At 44.1% G+C, this 20,188-nt stretch overlaps 1 protein-coding gene across 1 annotated transcript in view; it reads right to left on the bottom strand.

Annotated features, from left to right (window-relative positions):
• LOC139599329 (uncharacterized) overlaps positions 1-20,188 on the bottom strand; it is a 30,830-nt gene that overhangs the window by 7,464 nt on the left and 3,178 nt on the right. The window contains exons 2-10 of the mRNA XM_071446533.1: positions 15,409-15,513; positions 14,420-14,506; positions 13,333-13,506; positions 11,489-11,637; positions 9,570-9,725; positions 8,125-8,530; positions 7,478-7,640; positions 5,648-5,759; positions 16-106 (exon numbers count right to left, since the gene is read on the bottom strand). Of these exons, the coding sequence (XP_071302634.1) occupies positions 16-106; positions 5,648-5,759; positions 7,478-7,640; positions 8,125-8,530; positions 9,570-9,725; positions 11,489-11,637; positions 13,333-13,506; positions 14,420-14,506; positions 15,409-15,513 (1,443 nt within the window). The remainder of the gene's footprint in view (positions 1-15; positions 107-5,647; positions 5,760-7,477; positions 7,641-8,124; positions 8,531-9,569; positions 9,726-11,488; positions 11,638-13,332; positions 13,507-14,419; positions 14,507-15,408; positions 15,514-20,188) is intronic.

Raw genomic sequence — 20,188 nt, 5'->3', positions numbered from 1 at the left:
ATTGCAGCTCCTCACCTCTAACATGAACTGGTCAACCACGTGCAGCTCTGAGCAAGGCCCCTTGAAGGACAGGTACCTTTCTGCATCTTTGGCTGTGGGCAAATATCTGTAGAGAGAAAATTAAAATTAGGGGTCCTCTTCATTCTGTATTCTGATAAAATAATTCTGCCATTCGTTGCCCTGGAATTTCCTGCATTTTGTGTGGTTTATGTGCTCATATTTACTGCTTATCCTTTGGAGGCATTGGAACCACCTGGGAGATGGGAAGCAGAAGTGATCTGCAGACACCTCTGGATATCTGGAAATGATTCCATGCAGATAAGGCTTGAAAACAGCCAGAATGGCCACCTGCAGATATTCAGAGAATTTAGAATGACAGAATAGTTTAGAAAAGGTGAAACCACAAGACAGAGGAGTTCAGGCCCTGATTTCCAAAGAGGTTGGATCCTTTCTTATCTCTGTTATGTCAGAATCACAGAATATTCTGGGCTGAAAGGTACCCACAAGGATCATCTCTGTTATCAAAGAATCACAGAATATCCTGGGCTGGAAGGACCCACAAGGATCATCTCTGTTATCAAAGAATCACAGAATATCCTGGGCTGAAGGGACCCACAAGGATCATCTTGGTTATCTCAAAATCACAGAATATTCTGGGCTAAAAGGTACCCACAAGGATCATCTCTGTTATCAAAGAATCACACAATATCCTGGGCTGGAAGGGACCCACAAGGATCATCTTGGTTATCTCAAAATCACAGAATATTCTGGGCTGAAAGGACCCACAAGGATCATCTCTGTTATCACAGAATATTCTGGGCTGAAAGGACCCACAAGGATCATCTCTGTTATCAAAGAATCACAGAATATCCTGGGCTGGAAGGACCCACAAGGATCATCTCTGTTATCACAGAATATTCTGGGCTAAAAGGGACCGAAAAGGATCATCTCTGTTATCTCAAAATCACAGAATATTCTAGGCTGAAAGGACCCACAAGGATCATCTCTGTTATCACAGAATATTCTGGGCTGGAAGGACCCACAAGGATCATCTCTGTTATCAGAGAATATTCTGGGCTGGAAGGACCCACAAGGATCATCTCTGTTATCACAGAATATCCTGGGCTGAAGGGACCCACAAGGATCATCTTGGTTATCTCAAAATCACAGAATATTCTGGGCTAAAAGGTACCCACAAGGATCATCTCTGTTATCAAAGAATCACAGAATATCCTGGGCTGGAAGGACCCACAAGGATCATCTCTGTTATCACAGAATATTCTGGGCTGGAAGGACCCACAAGGATCATCTCTGTTATCTCAAAATCACAGAATATTCTGGGCTGAAAGGGACCGAAAAGGATCATCTCTGTTATCTCAAAATCACAGAATATTCTAGGCTGAAAGGACCCACAAGGATCATCTCTGTTATCACAGAATATTCTGGGCTGAAAGGACCCACAAGGATCACCCTGTCCCTCCTGGCCCTGCACAGCCACCCCAACATTCCCAGCCTGGGGGGTTTCTCTTCTTTACCTTGATTTTTACAGGGTTTTTTACTTGCTGAAGCAGTGACAGCACAAACCACAGACCCACAGCTTCCTCCTCACAAGGTCACAGAATATCCTCCAGGGCCACAGATTTTGAGAATATTGATGTTTTCAGATATGCCTCAGCTTGGAAAAACAAACACAGCAGCACCGCTGCCTTCCTTTGGAGCTCTGCCTGCCTGTCTGAGCCACCACTGGGGGAATTCACAGCATTTGTTCAGAAAAACCAAACCCATGTTGCAGCTCACATGTGAGCAGTGCAAAGAAGCTGAAATAAGCATTCAGGTCTCCTCTCTTCTCTTTCTCTTAAAACAAACTTCTAAATTTGCTGCAGGAGTGATTAAACATTCATGGGTAGAGCTATACATTTCCAGTAAAAGTCAGGGAATTTACTCAAAGATGGAAAAAAGCAAATATTTTAGCACCTTAAGCGCAGGACAAACACCAAGATTTATTTTACTGTTGTCAATAATTGATATGACATTTCAATTGTAAAATTGCTGGGGTTTGAATGAGCTCTAGTTTGTAGCAGATGAAAATGTAAACCTTTCAACCCACTTTACCATCAAGGAAAAAAATGAATTTTCATTTAAAAATTAGTTAGCTGTTGGCAAATGAAAGGGTGTTTACTCATCATTAAAAATAGTTCGAGCTTTTAAGCAAATTCATAGAACGTATTTTAAAAGGTGACAGCAAACATCTTAATTTAATCAGAAGTCTGATACCCCATAAAATTCTTTAGCTGCATTATGCATAGAAAATGGAAATAACAGATTATCTGGAAGGTTTAAAGCTTAAAGCATTAAACAAAGGGAGCCATGAGAAAGGAGGCACAAAACCACGTGAATGCATTCCATAAATATCTTTGTACATGAATGCAGCTCTAATGGAATTTGCACAATGAAAAATATTCCCATTTCTTTGGGGAAAAAAAATTAAGTTTAGAGAGACATGGAGTGCTTTGCTGGTAAGACCTGAGGATAAAGAATCATCCAGAGATGGAGAGGTTTCTGTATCAAATTCATTCGTGAAGTTGCCAAAGATATCCCACCACTTATACTGGATGCATGAACAGGACACTCTGCCTTGAAAATGGAATTTTTGCTTTGATTTTAAGTATTTTTCACTCTCCAGCAGTAGGATTTTGACAACTTTAAGTATTTTTCCCTCTCCTGATGCCTCAGGTTTGACTTTTCTCTTTTCAGGTTCTGTGCTGCTTTAGTGTGTGGGTCTGGGCTTCACATTCAGCATCGCTGAGCTCTGTGCACAGAGCAGGGAGACAAAACAATTCCTGCTCCAGCTGGGGACCAAGGACAAATGATCCAAATCTCAGCCCAAGAGCACAAACCCCGTGGGCTGGAGAGAGAAAAACAAGCATGGGACTGCAGGGGCTAAAGCTGGAATGGGACAATGAACTGCAAGATGCAAATGGAGCAGAACTGATCCCAGGGACAGAGCCCGTGCCCGGCCGTGCATTTTGGGGCCATTTTGGTTCATCTTGGGTGCAGCCCTGGCTGGGCTCTGGTGCTGCCCAAGGTGGATCCATGGAGGAGATGCTTGGAATGAATCCCTGCTTTATTCTGGAGCTCCATCCAGCCTCTGCTCCAGCTCAGCCTCTCAAGGCATCACTCCAATAAAAGGATTTTGACATCTTTAAATATTTTTCACTCTCCAGTGGTAGGATTTAGACCCTGTGCCCTGGCTCAGACCCCCTGACAGGTACAATTTGCGCTGAGAAGAATTTTCCAGCCCTGTCCTGTCCTGTTTGGACTCCTGTCCTGCCCATGGGTTCCAATGAACTGGAGGCCACAGCTCCCAGAGGTGGGATTTGCCCTGGGACTCCAGAATTGAGTGGGAGCTCTCCAGAAGTGCTGAGTGCCCTCCTCGTGCAGTGCCAGCCCACCACAGAGCCTGGTGCCAGGGGGACCTGGAGGGGTGGTGCTCCAGGAGAATTCCTGCCTGCTCCTGCCATTCCCCAGGGCCTTGGGAATAATCCAAGGTCTCATTTTGAGATGAATCTCAACTTTGCACTCAAAACTCTTGGGGTGGAAAAAAATTCAGTTTCCTTTCAGTGCAAGATTTGCACATGGGTTCATCGATTTTGGCAGTAAATAACAATCCCAGGGACAGAACCCTTGAAGCCAGATAGCGTGGTTTGAATCCTTGAAATTATACAGCACAGAGCAATACAACAATCGATATCCCTTACACATTCCACTGCTGGGAATATTCCCTCAGCATTATTGCCATCAGAGAAAGACTTCAAGGAAAAAAAAATATGATATTTCAAGCTTCATTGCCATCATTATTATTATTATTGTCTGATGGCAAAGAGCCCAGAGGCCATAAATCAGTGATGCCACAGCAATTTCAGCAGCCTGGAGATCCTGGACTGAATCCTGAGTGTGATAATTCACTTGTGGGGAATTTTGGAAGGAATTTGAGATGAGACTTTTGAGTTGATTTTTGATGATGCTGTTTATTTTTCTGATTTTCTGCACAAGTAGCAAGGGTTAGTTCAGCTCACATCGTTAAGGCATGGCTCAGAAGGTCACAACACCCTTAGTTACAAGACTTTTTAAGGAGTTATTGACTAATAAAATACTGCTACCAAGGATATTTATGGTTTTAACTCAATCTTTATTTTCTATAATGGACCTATGTTACAGTGTAAGCTTTCTTAGCTAATTATGTGATAACACACAAACTTGGAGTACTGCATTCTAAACTCCTTGTTTACCTTTGTAACTACTTTATCTTTTAATATCTTAAACTCTAAACTTTCCTTAGCTTCATGTGTCTCTGCTTTAAACTATAAATCCACATTCTCACTTCTTACACTTAAGTTTGGGAGCCTTTTCCAAGGTCTCAGAATAAATCCTGTGTTTAATTCTAAGCTTTGGCTCACAAGTCCCAAATCCTGAGAGTTCTCTGCATTTCAGATTCCAACACCTGAGCAGCAAAGTGGGCTCAGTGCTTCCCTTTGAATTGAGGTGGGAACAGCTGGGAAAAGGGGCTGGAGAAATCTCCTTTCCCTTTTGCCCTTCCAGAAATCTCCTTTCCCTTTTTCCCTTCCAGAAATCTCCTTTCCCTTTGCCCTTCCAGAAATCTCCTTTCCCTTTCTCCCTTCCAGAAATGTCCTTTCCCTTTGCCCTTCCAGAAATCTCCTTTCCCTTTGCCTTTCCAGGAGCAGCCCCTGTGGCTCTGGAGAGCTCCTCAATGTCCAAGGCATTTCCCTGCAGTTATTTCCTGCCCAGTTCCAGCACTGCAATAAAATATTTCTGTTTTGTTGAACCTTTAGGGCCAATTTTCAGCAGTCCCCTCAGTGGGGAATGCACCTTCCACCAGATCCTAATTTGTGTGCACCACTGTGGGTTTAACTGGGAGAGCTCTGGGACAGCAAGGAAATGCCTTCCAAAATTCAAACACCATTTAAACAGCCAGTGTCCCACCCACGTCCCTTCACAGCTCAAAAAGCATCACACAGAATGACATTAATTCCATGTCTCATGTCCTTCACATCACTTCCCAAGCACAGATAGGATTCTGCAGACTTCTAAATTACTGCCTCAGATCAGGATTTTGAGGCCAAAATTAAACTGATTCCACAAGAAGCAGAAACATCAATTATTTACTTCCTCACTTTCTCTGTCAGTGTCCTCTTCTTCCCAGTTTTCTTGAGTAAACACTCACTTTTTGTCTCATTTTGAAGCAAGAATCAGTTTCACACCAAGCTTCTGCATGTAAAAATGTTTATTAAAATGGCCCATGGGGACTGGGATGGAACAGATCCCACTTCTTTCCTTTCTTTCTACATCTCAAACTACCCAAAAAGAGAAATTCCTGTGAATTTCACACACCAATAGTTTGCTCACACTGAAATCTGTCCAGCTCCAGAAATCTCCACTGTGCTCCAAACCCCAAATCCCTGCCACTCAGACACACAAATATTCCCAATATCCCATCACCCCACAAATCTCCTTTAACTCTTTTCTGCCTTCCCCCTCTCCCAACCAACTTTCCAAGCTTCACATCATTTGCAGAAGATTCTGCCTTCTCCACAAGGTCCCAAACCCAAACAATTCCCCCCAAAATTACCTTCTCAGTGCTGTGATCTGCTCATCTGTGAGCCCCCCACTCTCCTCGTGGATGATGAAGAGTTTGTCCTTCAGCTCACTTGGTTTTACACGGAAACTTTTAAGAAAAATGTCTGGAGAAAAAGGATTCTGGGGTTACTTGGAAGGAAGTGCTCAAGGGAAGGGAAATCACTGAAGTATCTTACCTATACTTAGCAGAATTAAAAAAGAAAGAAAGAAAACCCCAAACAACCAGAATATAAAATATTAAGCAGCTGCTATCATAAGGCAAAATCTCATTCTTCATATTTTCTTTAAATTTACAAAGCAGTCGTCAAGGAAAAACAAATCTGAGGATGATTTTCTTGTCTCTTACTGATACCTGCTCCCTGTGTGGCAGGAATTTCTTTTTTTTCAACAATAATCCATTAGAGAACTTAATTTTAATTTATATTTTCTCCTACACTGGCCTTGAATTTAGTGTGGAGATCTCTCAGAACTCTCATTTTCCTCTGGTGTTCCACTCAAAATCTCCAGAATTTTGAACCTACTGGCATTTTGGAGCTTCATCTTTTTATTCATTAATCCAAGGACTGTGGTTTGCAGCACTTGCAGGAAGATTAATCAGAATTCTCAGGATCAAATTAACTTTTGATCTGAGTACTGTCCATTATAATAAGGATATGCCAAAACTCTCACTGATGAGGATAAGATTAAGAAAGGGATGTAGAACATCTCTGTGAAAAACACTGTGAGAGGAACAGGATCAAAAGGAGGAATTGTGCTATTTGCAAAGCAAAAGAAAGACATTTCCTCAAAGAAACTGCAATAATTTAGTAGATAAAATGCTATTACAAGATCCTTTTATCTGCAACAGCACTTTGCCATCACTCTTCCTTTTAACCCTTCAAATTGTTAGTCAAGGGATGCAATAATTCCGAGTTATCTTCATTTACATGTCCCAATTAAAACTTTACACGCTCTCCAAAATACATTTTTTCTTATTCATATTCACCAAGATGAAATCATTAAAACTTCAGAATTGACTGCCCCAAATACTTTACACATGTAACCATCTTAAAGCATCTCTAGGTTATAGAAATTTTTTGGAGGCATCTTTGTAGCAGAAATCAGAGTGCTCTTTGAAGAACAATTACTGCTGCTCCTTTAACATCTACCACTTCTCATCAAGGGAATGAGAGAGCTTTACAATATTTTGTTAGGAAGAGCAGGCCTGGGTGTTGAGCTGCTTCATTAGCTCTGAAAGGCTGTTCCAGGCCAGGCTTTGGGTGGAATCCCACCTGGAGCAGGAGAGCAAAGGGTTGTGCTCAGGAACAGGATGCTGAGCCCTCAGCCTGGGAGAGGCCAAGAATTCCTGCCTGGAGCTGCCCCAAAGGCTCCTGAGCCCAACCCAGGCCCCTGCACAGGATCCTTCACCCCAGAGCAGCTCAGCACTGCAGGTCCTGCCTCCCAGCCTGCTCCGGGGGACTTTGCAGCCCATTAAATCGGAAAAGCCTTTGTGGTCAGAGCCTTAAATTGACTTCACAGGTGTTGAGGATGACTTTACACATCTGCACCAAGACAGCAGCATCGCAGCTCTGTGGCACAGACAGGTTTGGACAAAAAAATCAGCTTGGGTGTTTATCTCTACAGCAAAGGGCCACTTGGGAGCAGCTGGGCCCTGGAGTCTTGTTTTACAAAGAGAGAAGCACTGAATTAACAGAGGATTTCCACCCAACCTGGTGGAAATTTCCACCTGACTATGAGTGTCAGAAAGCACAAACAGCAAGTGCAGGCAGGGCTCAGCCCAGGCTCCCAGAGAGGAGCTCACAGCCCCTGCTGATCCACTCACTGAAGTTGTGTGCAACTTTTCTGTCCAGCAGGATGTGCTGATTCACTGGAGGCTCGCTGCCCAGCAGCACTGCTGTGTCCTGGATCTGGAACTGCTCACACAGCCTGCACACGTCTATTTTCCTCTTGCACGGGTCACACGATCCCCAGACAGATTTTTGAATCTAAAAATACAGGAGGGACACAGGGTAAACAGAAAGGCAGGAGAACAGAGGCCCTTTGTTCCATGCAAGCACAGAGAGGGGCATCCAGGTCATTTTGTGGCCCAGCTGCATTCCTATAACTCCCCATGTCACATGCCCACAATATTTAGGTTTTTTCTCTTTAACAGCTGCCTGTCGCTATAGGACACGAAAGAACACAAGCGCACACCGCTGCTCTCAAGGTGAAGAAGAAAAAAGGGGAGTTTATTTTCTGACTCCAACATTTACAGTTTTCCAAAAGTGACAGTGGATTGGAGGGTGACAGTGCCACCTCTCCAATGACACTGGACAAACCAACAAGTTTCTCTTTCTCCATAAAGGAATGCAAAACAATGAGTTATTTACAGAAAGTGTGTGAGGAAGTTGGCTGCAAGAATGCCAACATCAGAAGGCTTAGAAAATCTTAGAAAACCGGGGCGGCAGCTGCCCTCAGTTTCATCCCCACCTTGTCAAGAGGAACGAGATCCCAGTGAAAGGCCTTGGTTCTCTTGGCTGCTGCAGGGACACTGCAGGGCTGTGGCGGGGCAGGTGGGGCGGGTGGCACCTGAGCCCTGCCCAGGGCAGGTGGCGGAGCTGCTGCTGGGGCCGCCCGTCCCTCTGCGGGCTCTGCGGGCTCGCTCAGGCTGCTCCTCGCAGATCCCCCTCCAAAGGGGGCACTCTCCTCTCTCTGCTCGGGCAGAGGCAGCACAAATTCCTCATAGTCAGCTTCGGGGGAGCTGCGATCCTCAGAGGATGGCAGGGCGGCAGCGCGGCCGGGCCGGCAGTGCCGCTCCAGCAGGGACAGCCACTCCCGCTGCAGCCGCCCGGCCGCCTCGGGGCTGCTGCTCTGCACGCTCAGGGGCACCCGCAGCCTGGAAGGGAAAAAAATCATCCAGAAACAGCAGCGAGAGTGAGCAGCACCCTGCCCGGCACAGGGTGACCCGGGTGATTCTGGTGGCCTCATTCTCCAGGGCTGCTCTTTTACTCCGGGCCATCCTCTGCTGCCTGAGCTTGTGTGCAGCATCTCTGTGTAGGACTCAAGGCAACCCCCATGGCAGGGAGAAATGATGAGGAGGACTCCATGGATATCAGAAAACTAATTATTGACTTTATTATACTATATTATACTATTATTTTATAGTGTGTATATATATATATATATATGTGTGTGTGTGTATATATATATATGTGTGTGTGTGTATATATATGTGTGTGTATATATATGTATATATATAATACGTATACTATATTATACTATTATTCTATATTTATATTACACTACATCTAAACTGAATCTGCACAAGCACCCAACCAGGTCTCGTGACTGTCTCCTGACCAACAGGACACAGCTGGCAGAGATTGCTCAAAGAATCAAAACCCCATCACTTTGGGGAAAAAAATCTCCACATTGCAGTCTACTTTGGCACAAACACAGCAGCAGCAATATATAACCTATATTATATTATATTATATTATATTATATTATATTATATTATATTATATTATATATTATTATATATAATAATATATATGTATTACCAAATATGAGATAAGAATTATGCTATATTATTCTATATTATATTACAATATATTACACTACATCTAAACTGAATCTGCACAAGCACTCAACCCAGCCAGATCTTGTGACAGTCTCCTGACCCATGGGACACAGCTGGCAGAGATTGCTCAAAGAAACCAAACCCCATCACTCTGGGTGAACAATCTCCACCTTGCATTCTACTTTGGCACAAACACAGGTGCAGCAAACGAAATAAAAATTGTTTTTTTCTCTCTCTGAGGTTCCTCGTTGCGATCCCCATCAAACATCCTTGGGAAGCTGTGCCTTGCTTTTTCTCAGTGGAGAGAAATGCAGCCCCAGCTGTGCTTCACCAGGTTATCAGCTGTACTCACAGGTAGTGCTGGTCCCTGGTGTGCAGAGAGAAGGAGCTGCAGGCGCTGTCCCTGCTGAGCCCCAGGCTCCCGGCTGCCAGGGCAATGGTGGCTGCAGGGCTCCTGTGCCCCAGGCTGTACAGGGTCAGCTCTCCTTCCCGCAGCTCTGCCAGGCACCTGGGGACAAGGGACGGACACACAGCTCATTGGTGTCTTCTTTACACAGCCTGGCCCCTGTTAAAGCACCTTCCAATGCCAATAAATCTCCACGTTTTTACAGTCAAAAATATCCATAGCGGAGCATAAAATCTTTGAGATGTCCTTATCTGAGAGTTTCTTGTTGTCATCTGACACCTAAATAAAGTGTGACATAAAATCTGAACAGCCTGCCATGCCCAGTGAGAGCTAGAATTAAACCTGACCATCAATTCAGAATGACCCAAGTCCTGTTAATTTTTCAGCCATGCTCTGTCCCTCCCTCTCCATTTACTCCTCTTGTTTATTTGGGGTGGTGGATCTTTGGGACTCTGAGCTTTCAAAGGCATCCTCCTGGGGCTGAGCAGTGCATAAGGCTCCAGAGTTTCTGTGTCTTCCAGGTTTCACTCCACCAAGCTATAAACAAATCACCAAGTTTAGTTCCCCATCATCCAGCCCAATATCCTTCTCTTGGAAATCCTGTTACTGCATGGCAGCTCATCCTGGACCCATCATTCCCAGGAAGGAATGGGTTAAAATATTCTGATCTTGGGGGCTTCCAGCAAAGTGACTCTGCCAAAATTTGGGGAAAAGCTCTTTAAATTATAATTGATCCTGGAAGAAATGGCCTGAGCATGCAGAGCTTCCATTCCAGCAGAGTCCTGTGCTTTGGCCTCTCCTCTGGAATTCTGCCCTGCTCTTTTTAACAAAGAGCTTGGGCTTTACTGTGGGTTTATTCTTATTTAACATTTTGCCTTCTCCTTTTTCTGGAGGGTTTTTGCCTTTCTTTATCATTCTGGCAGTTCTACAAAACTCTGCCTCCACTCTCTCTTCAAGGTGTGGCTGGTTGATTAAGGTGTTCTGTGAAGAATTTAAGTAAGTTTAGCTGCTCCAGAACAAATTAAACATAAAATAAAAATTGCATCAATTCCCATACAAGCAGTCAAAGTGATAAGAATTGTTTAATGGAGCTGGCAGTGCTATTGATCTCTCCTTTCTTCCAGCAGGGACTTATGGTTTAATCGGACCCCCAGGTGCTCCCACCATCACTTTGCCAGAAAAGAAAAATAAAGGAGGAAGAGAGAGGATTAATATCAAGAAGAAAACAACAAGGGGTTTGAAGATAAATAGAAATCAATTTTTGTTTGTTAACAAACCTGTTCAGTGTTGCAAGGTAACAAATCCTGGACACACTGGAGGATAGTGTTTACAACACACACAGTGGCAGCCTTTTAAAGCAATTAAAATAATTTTCTGTGAAGTGTGAAGTCTTTTGAGATAATTACCCTGTGCAGATAATTACAATGTGATTTTTTTTTTCGTTAGCTAGACAGAATTTTTTTTCCTCTCTCTCCTTTGATAGTTTAAGAAATTTCCAGGTATTTTAGGAGCTGTGTGAGGTTTGTTGGCAGAATGGGGAACAAACCATGGAAAACCACTGGGTTACTGAGAGTGGAGGGAAAAGTATTGAGAGATACAAAGTCCCAGCATCAAATTTGTTCTGAGCACCATCACCATTGGAGATTTGTGCTGCCAATGCTCCCAGCAGGCTCCAGATCACAGCTTTGGGTTTTTGGGTACCACTCCTGCCCTGACAGCTCATTGCAGTGCTTCCAACTCATGCAGAATGGGCATCTACCTTTACACTTCAAAAAAACCCAAACAACTAAATAATAAAGTTATTATCAGCACATTCAAATCTAAACGCATCTATCAGAAGTTTTAAGGAAATCCAGAGTTCATACTTCACCCATTCAGTGGAGGTTAAGGTGTTCTGCTGCAAATCCAGCAGCCCCTCGTGGATCACATCACATTCTGCAGCTCTCCCAGGCCAGGACTCCACTGGTCTCTTGTAAGAATTGCTCTGTGTAACTCTGCTCAGCAGGTAGATTATCTAGATAATAAGTGGCAGCAGAGAAACAAATATTTTCCACACTAATTCCCCTGAATAAGACACCAATATTTGGATTCTATAAGTACAAAGCCGCAGTCAAATGGGTCAAATAAATCAACATAAAATAACCCAGGTCTTTCTATGATGCAGAACTCCTTAACTGCAATTTGGTCTTATGCCCACAGTTCTAAACCTGTCAGTGTAAGGAGGATATAATTTTACTCTGAAGGGGTTACTGTAAACCAGAACTTTTTAATTCATATACAAAGCAGTCCAGGACAAAGTTTCTGTTCAGCTCAGTTCAAGCCCAAGCAGCACTCGACTGATTCAGCTGAAAATCTCAGACAATGCTCAAAGATGAACCACTGGGTCTTTTCTCAGCATGAGGACAATCCTCATTCATCCTCAAAATGGGGCATTTTATGAAATACCTTATACTGAGAACAAAAAGTGCTTGGAGATCTCCAATGAGGACTGGGCTGAGCACATCCCCATCTCTGTTTGCCTGTTTTAACACTCCAGAGCAGTCCCACCCCTGGGGTGGCTGCAGAGCTGCCCCCAGTGTCCCACCCCACCCGGGGCTGGCTCTGCAGCTCCTCTGACCTGAGCCAGAGCCCCGGGGCCAGGCTGCCCCCTGAGCCCACCCTGCCTCTGCCCCCTGGCCCTGCAGAACAAACCCACCCCTCCTGCCCTGCCTGGAGCACTCAGCGACCCCCAGGGCAGGGAGGAACGGTGAGGAGCACTCAACTGGTGGCAGAAGGCTGATTAATTACTTCATTACACTACAGTATTCTCTATTTTCTTACACCACATCCAAATCGAATCTGAACAAACACTCAACTCCTCTGAACAGAATCTTGTGACTGTCTGCTGACCCACAGTGTGCACACATGCTTGGCCCTGACAGACCAAGGACACAAAACCCCATCACTCTGGGTAAACAATCTCCATATTGCATTCTACTTTGGCACAAACACAGGTGCAGCAATATATACCAAATATTATATATATGTATATATATATATATATATAAAACCAAATATGAGATAAGAATTATTTTTTCTTTCTAGAAAAGAAATATAATATATATAAAATACATATTATTATAATATATATTATATATTATCGTATATTATTATAATGTATATAATCTGTAATCTATAATCTATTATATATAATAGATTATATGTTATATATTATATATTATATATTATATATTATATATTATATTTTATATTTTATATATTGTATGTTGTATATTGTATTTTATATATTGTATGTTGTATATTGTATATTGTATGTTGTATATTGAATAATATATATATATTTCCGAATATGAGATAAGAATTGTTTTTTCTTTCTAGAAAAGAAATATAATATATATAATATACATATTATTATAATATATTATATATTGCAATAATATTATTATATGTATTATATATTATTATAATATATTCAATTTTATTTTTATAAATTATTACAATGTGTATTATATTATATATTTATAATTATAAATATAAATATAAATACAAATATAAATATATAATATAAATATATAATATAAATATATAATATAAATATATATATATTCTCTGTGAAGGGAATTGCAGCCCCAGCTGCCTGCACAGTACCTGGCCCCTGCTGGGTGCCCCTGCCCCAGCTGGGATTGCAGCAGTGCTGTCCCAAACCCACCTTCCTCTTGTCCTCCAGGGACACAGCCTCCAGCTCGTAGTGCTGCCTGCCGTGGAACAGGATGCTGAAACGCCTCCTCTCCGAGTCCTCGCAGCCTCTGACTTGGGAGAAAGGGAACTGCTTCCTGATAGTGCCTTTCTCGATGTTGAAAATGGTCCTGCTGCTGAAATCGAGCTGCAAGAGGAGATTCTGCATCACTCGAGGACGTCTTTGTTGAAAGGCAAAGGCAGAACGCCAGTATTGCCACGTTATGGTGTTTAGATAAAAGAGCAGAATAAATAGAATTGAAAAATTACATCCCACCACCAAGAATGTAATATTTGTTTTAGTGACAAAATGCCCAACATTTGTTTTAGTGACAAAAACCCCCAGATATTCCTTGTAAGCTGTGTTTCCACACATCTCTTTTGATGAATATGCATCAATTTATCGCTCTGGAATATTACTTCTTTTTAAATTCTCCATATCTCAAAAGCCAGTGCACAAACTTCCCCTTCAGCACAAACTAACAGCAAAACCACTCACCCAGTTCCTCACTCCTTCAGGCTCTGAAAAGCAGTGCTAAGTTAAAAGTTAAAACTTGTACAGACCACACCACCAAATGCCCACACTGTGGCCTTTCCCTCTGTCCTGTTTATAGCAGGAAACGTCCAAAGCAGAACTTTTCTCAAGATTATGTCTGACTTTTCAAGGCTGCTGGTAATTAGAGAACTGAAATTAAGCTAATCCAGATTCCCAGACTGATAACTTCCACATCTACAACGTCTCTCCATTTTTCCACTTTATGTCTAAAGAAATAATTTTTTCATTACAAAAAAAAGGGTGGATAATGCTGGGAAAATTACATTTTGTACAATTAAGATGTAGTAAATAAAAACCACCCTGTAGCATGCATGATTTGGACTTGTTCATTATCAAATGCTGTCCAAACTACAAGAAGTTTTATTGAAATCCAGGAAAAAAAACATGAAACCTTAGTCCCTGACTTCATGAAAGCAGGAAATCACCATCAGGTGTTGTTATTATCAGAAGCTGGCTTTGTTGGATTTTTAGACACTGCACCAAAGGTGAGAATTGTTAGGGTTACCTGCAGAATCCGTTTCTGCCACCGGTAGTGTTTGTATTTGTAGATAATGAAGTTAAATTGGGACCCAGTTAACAAATCCTGGGGATCCTGGAAAACAGAACAGAAATCAGCAACACATCCCATGCTGGGATAACCTTTGGACACCCAAATCCTGCTGCGCTCAGGTGAAATCTCTCTCTGTGAGCAGAAACAACCCTGGAGGATTCCATGTGGAGGCAGATGGAAAAACCCTCCTGACTTTTGTTAATCACCTTAATGAAGGTGGAGAGGGACATTGTTCCCAAGGGCAGGGACAGGACAAGGGGGAATGGCTTCACACTGACAGAGAGAGAGTTTGGATTGAATTTGAGGGAGGAATTCTTTACTGTGAGGGTGATGAGGCCCCGGAGGAGAGAAGCCTTGCAGTGCCTGGGGGAGCTGCAGGAAGGATGGAGAGAGAGGATTTACAGGGGATGGCACACAGGGAATGGCTTCACACTGAAATTGAGGAGGGTTAGATGGGATACTGGGGAGGGATTCCTCCCTGGGAGGGCGGGCACAGGTTACCCAGAGCAGCCCTGGATCCCTGGAAATGTTCCAGGTCAGGCTGGCCAGGGCTTGGAGCTCCTGGGACAGTGGGAGGTGCAGGGAGGTGGAACAGGACAAGCTTTAAGGTCCCTTCCAACCCAACCCAGTCTGAGATTCTGCAGTTCCAGGATTCTGCCCCATATTTATTAATGCAGGACTCATTGCTACCCTTGGAATAACAACCCTTGTATGGGTTTGAGTGCCCCAATGCAGGCAATGCCAGCATTTCCATGGAGCAGCCATCACACAGGGCACAGGCAGCACAGCCAGCTGTACCTGCCCTGCTGGGTTGGGAACTGGGCTCTTTGTGGCTCCCAAACCAGGAGTGTATCCTTGAGAGCAACCCAGACACCCTCCTCACTCAGCAGGGCTCTCCAGAACATCTGAACATATCACCAAGCACATCAAAGGAGCAGCCCTACCTTTTCAGCATACACCTCCTTCTGTGCCAAATGCAGAGCTCCTTCAATGCTCACTTCTTTATTTTTCACCATGTTCATGATTTTGAGGATTTTTTCCTGGCTTAACTAGAAAAAAGAATAAAGTCAATCAAATGTTTTTAGAGACTGGTTTTTCATCAGGCTGTGGAGGATACAGAGTGCTCGTGACACAGTCACAGTAGCTGCCATAAAATTACCATTTCACTCATATTCTATATTCTACTGACAAGCTGACCAGCAAATATAATCTCCCTTTGAAACCTGGTCAAAGTCCACAAGATATCAAATATACAGGGGCTTTTACAACTTTAGGAGATGTGGTGGTAATATCTGGAGATAGAACTGCCAGGGGGAAACCCTTTTGAGTTAGAAACCCTGGCAAGAAGTGAAAACATCAATTTTGCATGGCAGTCTGTCTCATCTTGAGTGCAAAGCCCTGCACACAGGACAACATGAAAGAAAAACCAGGAGCATTTGAAATGCTCAGGGTGAAGAGGGGGCAAACTGCTGTTGGTACAGGGAGGCGCAGCTGCCACGGGGACTCAGTGAAGCACATGAAGAGCCAGAGTTCCACTTCCCCTTTTTGTCTCCCCCAAACAGGAGCTTGAGCTGCCAATGAACCCACACAGGAATTTGTGTCACTCCTGAGTGCAGCAAGGCAGTGCCAGGGGTTTGGGGGGAAAAACCAACCCTGCTTTGAGCCAGACCCTATGTGGCAGCCACTCCTCAGCAGAGATGGGAGCTTGGAGGAGCCTGGAGGTTTTACCAGCACAGCTCAGGAACTTGGACATTTTTTATCCAGGCTTCAAGATCCGAGTGGTTCCCTGTGCCCTGAGAAAGGCTTCACCACCTGGAGAGATTCCAGGGCTTTCCAAAGGTTCTTCCCAAGCTCTCCAGGTGGACACCCAGGTGCAGAGCCCAGCACAGGCTGTGCAGGAGCAAAGGAAGGGGCCAGGAGGGTTAGGAAGGCACAGGGAAGGAGGCAGGAGGGTTGGGAAGGGGTCAGGAAGGTTGGGAGGGAGGCAAAATTCCTCTATTACAAAGCAGGCACATTAAGGAAATACATGAGATTATGTTAATAATGCCCTCACTTACCTGCCAGGCTACAGCAGCCTGTTTAAAACAGATTAAATTGTCATCACCCTCCCAAATGCAGCAGAGCCACACAAGTGCTTTGAAAGAATTCACAATTGAAGGAAGAGCGTGGGGCTCCAGACATTCTCTGGAAGGGGAGGTGAGGTTTTTATCTTTTTGGCCTGGTATAAAATGTGTTCAGTGGGGAGAGAGGAGATTTCTGCCCTGCTCTGGGGCAGCTGCCAGCGCTGCCCTGCCATGGCCCCTCCCAGGCCTTCCTGCCTCTCCCATTTACCCAAAAGGACCCACTAGAGGGTTTGCATGCAGAAATATCACTGGGATAATCCCAGATCTGCCAAGACCCCGTGAAGGAAAGGATGTGGTTAAAGCCACATCATCCAAGTGGTTCTTGATCAGGGCAGAGGAGGGAAGCACCCAGCACGTGGGGCACTGCTCAGGGGTCAAACACCAAATGTGCCCCTCTGGCTGCTCTCTCTGACCCTCACCCTGCAATGCACTGCCCAGAGGGACACAGGATGGCTCTGGCTCCTGTGCACCCCCTGAGCTCTCTGGGCTTCTCCAGGGGACAATCCCACCCTGCAGACCTGCACTGCCCCTTGAGAGCCCTTCCCTGCCCCGTCTGCAGAGCGATTGGAGCCTCTTGTGGCTTTTTGTTCTTATTCCCCTTGCTCCACCCTGCCTGGATCCCACTGCAGAAATGCTCCTGGGATGTGTGCCCTGGAAATGTGGCCCCAGCCCGGCAGGAGTGTCACTCACTGTGGTGTGACAGGGTCACACGCCATCCCAGGGGCAGCTCACAGCTCACCCAGCCCAGCTCTGCCACCTCCTGAGACAACAAAGCCCAGCCATGCAGAAATCCTGCTCCCTGCACCAGACAGGGAGGTTTCCATTCAGCTCCAGTCAAGCTTTTCATTGTTGAGCATTCCTCACTCTCGTCCTGATGAAACATTGAACATCCTCAGCTGCTCCCTGGCTGTGCAGGATGCAGGGAAGGGGCTGGCAGGGCTTGTTCCAAATCCTCTGCCCTCCACAGCAGCTTCTGGCACTTTCCCCTCCAAGCAAAAGGAGCAGGGCTGATTGCTGCTTTACAGAGAATTCATTAATTTTGAGACATAAATCTGACTGAATTTCACCCTGCCTGCACGCTGAATGTGCCATTTAAGTGATTTTCAAGACAACAGACACAATCTGGATTGCCTTAAACTTCCAGCTTGGTGTTATCAACTTCCCTCTCCTAATTTATTCACTTTCACCAGGTTTGAACTCGGCCCAAAATGTTCTGAGTGCTGCCAAGCATTTCCAGGGCAGTGGTTTTCTCCTAGGACTGGGGTATCTCCAGTTTCAATTTCCATGAAATCTCAAACCAGGTGACTGATGTGGCATTTTTATGTGGCAATACCACCTCCTGTAGCCTAGAGACAGACTGATATTATTTGTCAAACAGAGCTGCTATTCATCAAATAAATTATCCATCTGTAATAATGTTTTGCATTATTTTTTGCAGATCCACATCTGCATGAATAGTATCTGTCAACATTTATTCAAAGAAGAAGGGATTCATCAAGCAGGAGCTTGATTTCCTTGAAAACATTGGAAATTCTGCCACTTCCAGGAGGAGCTGGAGGAGCCCAAAGATATTTTATTGTAATTTATTCCTCACTGCTATAAAGGTATGGAGTGATTGATTGCAACAACATCAAATTCTCCAAGAGCAGTTCTCAAAACCATGAAGATATAAACTGGTGCCCACTGATGTGTCCACAGCACAATACCAACAATTTTAACTATTTTCAATATTGAAAATATCACCATACTGAGGAATCTCAAAGCCTTGACATTTCTTAAAATCCCCTCTGAAAAAATGACACTTTCTAGGTCTCACCCTTCAGATTTTCCCTCAATCACCAAGGAGCCTCCTGCTCCATCAGCCCTGAGAACTCACCAGGAAATGACACTTGTGAAGTAATTTCACTGCGAAAATTCAGGATAAATTGAGTGCTTGCACAGGAGACTGGTGTAGTTTTGTGCTATTTGATCACTGTTTCATCAGTGATCTGCTGAAGGACTGGAGATTATTTTTATTAAATTTGCAGATTTTGATGGGCAGCCGGAAAGAACTGCGAGGGGGATTGGAATTCCAAACAGCCTTGACAAATGAGAGCAGCAATAATCTATAATTCAGCAAGCAGAGGGAAGGGAAAAAAAAATAAAATCTGGATGTTCAGCAGGAGCTGCCAGCTTCACAAGCACTGGCTGAAGAACACATTTTTGGCAGAAAAAGCCCAGAAGTTTGAGCAGCTTGCAAAGTGACAGCAGCTCCCAGCATGGTGCTGCTGCAATAAAAGGGAATTTCCCTCGGGGAGGTTCCAGACAGCAGCAAAACACTGAAATAAGAGTGCTGATCCTGCTGGAACAGGGGGGGAGATTTCCATGCCTCCAGAACAGAGCTGGAGGAGTCCAGCTCAGGATAATGAGAGTGAGCAGAGCTCTGGAAAAATGGGATTTCCAAGGGAAGGGTTGGGGTTTCACAGCCTGGGGCAGGCACAGGGTCACAAAGAGATGCTGCCAAAAGGGAAGGAGCAGGAGGCTCCCTCTGTGGTGGGGTAAGGAGAAATAGGAGAGAAAATTACAGCAAAAGAGAGAAATTACATTACAGCAAAAGAGAGAAACTACAGCAAAAGAGAGAAATTACATTACAGCAAAAGAGAGACATTACAGCAAAAGAGAGACGTTACAGCAGAAGAGGTTCTGCTGAGATGTTTGGAAAATATAAGGATAACACTGAGCCATCCAAGGAAAACGATGGAATCTCCCACCACTACACATCCTTAAGAAGAATTAAACAAATGAAACAATTAGATAAATTCTTCTTAAGAAGGATTAAACTTTGGCCCACGTCTAACCTGGTTTTGCACTTTAATTCAGTGCAAGCCTGCAAAGGACTGAAGGTTCCCCCACTGCTTTCCCAGGGGGAAGGGGCAGGCAGAGATTTAAAAATGCTGAAGAACTCCAACCAGCCCGTGAGCTTCCATTTCCAAGGCAGAGATATTTCCTGGGAATCTCCTTCAGGCACCATTGCTGCTTTATCAGAACCAGCCCCAGCACCACCACACTCTGTGGCCTGGATATTTTAAATTAGACTTGATTTCAAAGCAATCCTTCAGTGTGAACTTACCCAGCAGTTTCTTGGTGTAGTGAGGGACAGTTTAAATGCTCTGCTACAAACGGGACTGAAATAGAATAAAGGAGGTGGCTCATACAAGAGCATTTCAGTTTGCTACTAAAATAATAACATTCTGTGCCTTTAGTGATTGTAATTAAAATAATCCACAGTGATAAGAAGTATCAAGGATTATCATATTTGCTTTTTGACGTGAGGGTCAGATTAATTTTGTGACGAAACAAAGATTGCTGGGCTACTTAACAGCCACATCTAATTTTTTTGGAGAAAAACGTGCATCCCTCTGCTCACAATCTCACCTTGTGCCCCTCATGTCTCGTAAAAGAAAGATTCACTCTGGGCTGCTGAAATTGCTAAATGCTGAACACGAGATTTCACCCTGCTGGAGGTTTATTAAATCACATTAACACCTGCTAAGCAAGAGGAGTGAGGGTGACAGAGAGAAAGCAGCACTGATTTCATGCACGTTTCACTGAGGATCCAGGG

The sequence above is a fragment of the Agelaius tricolor genome, unplaced genomic scaffold, assembly GCF_023055355.1.
Source record: "Agelaius tricolor isolate 1412-34295 unplaced genomic scaffold, bAgeTri1.0.p SCAF_23, whole genome shotgun sequence".
NCBI classification, from domain to species: Eukaryota; Metazoa; Chordata; class Aves; order Passeriformes; family Icteridae; genus Agelaius; species Agelaius tricolor.
The sequence above is the reverse complement of the archived record's forward strand: the minus strand, read 5'-3'. Positions and strand labels throughout refer to the sequence as shown.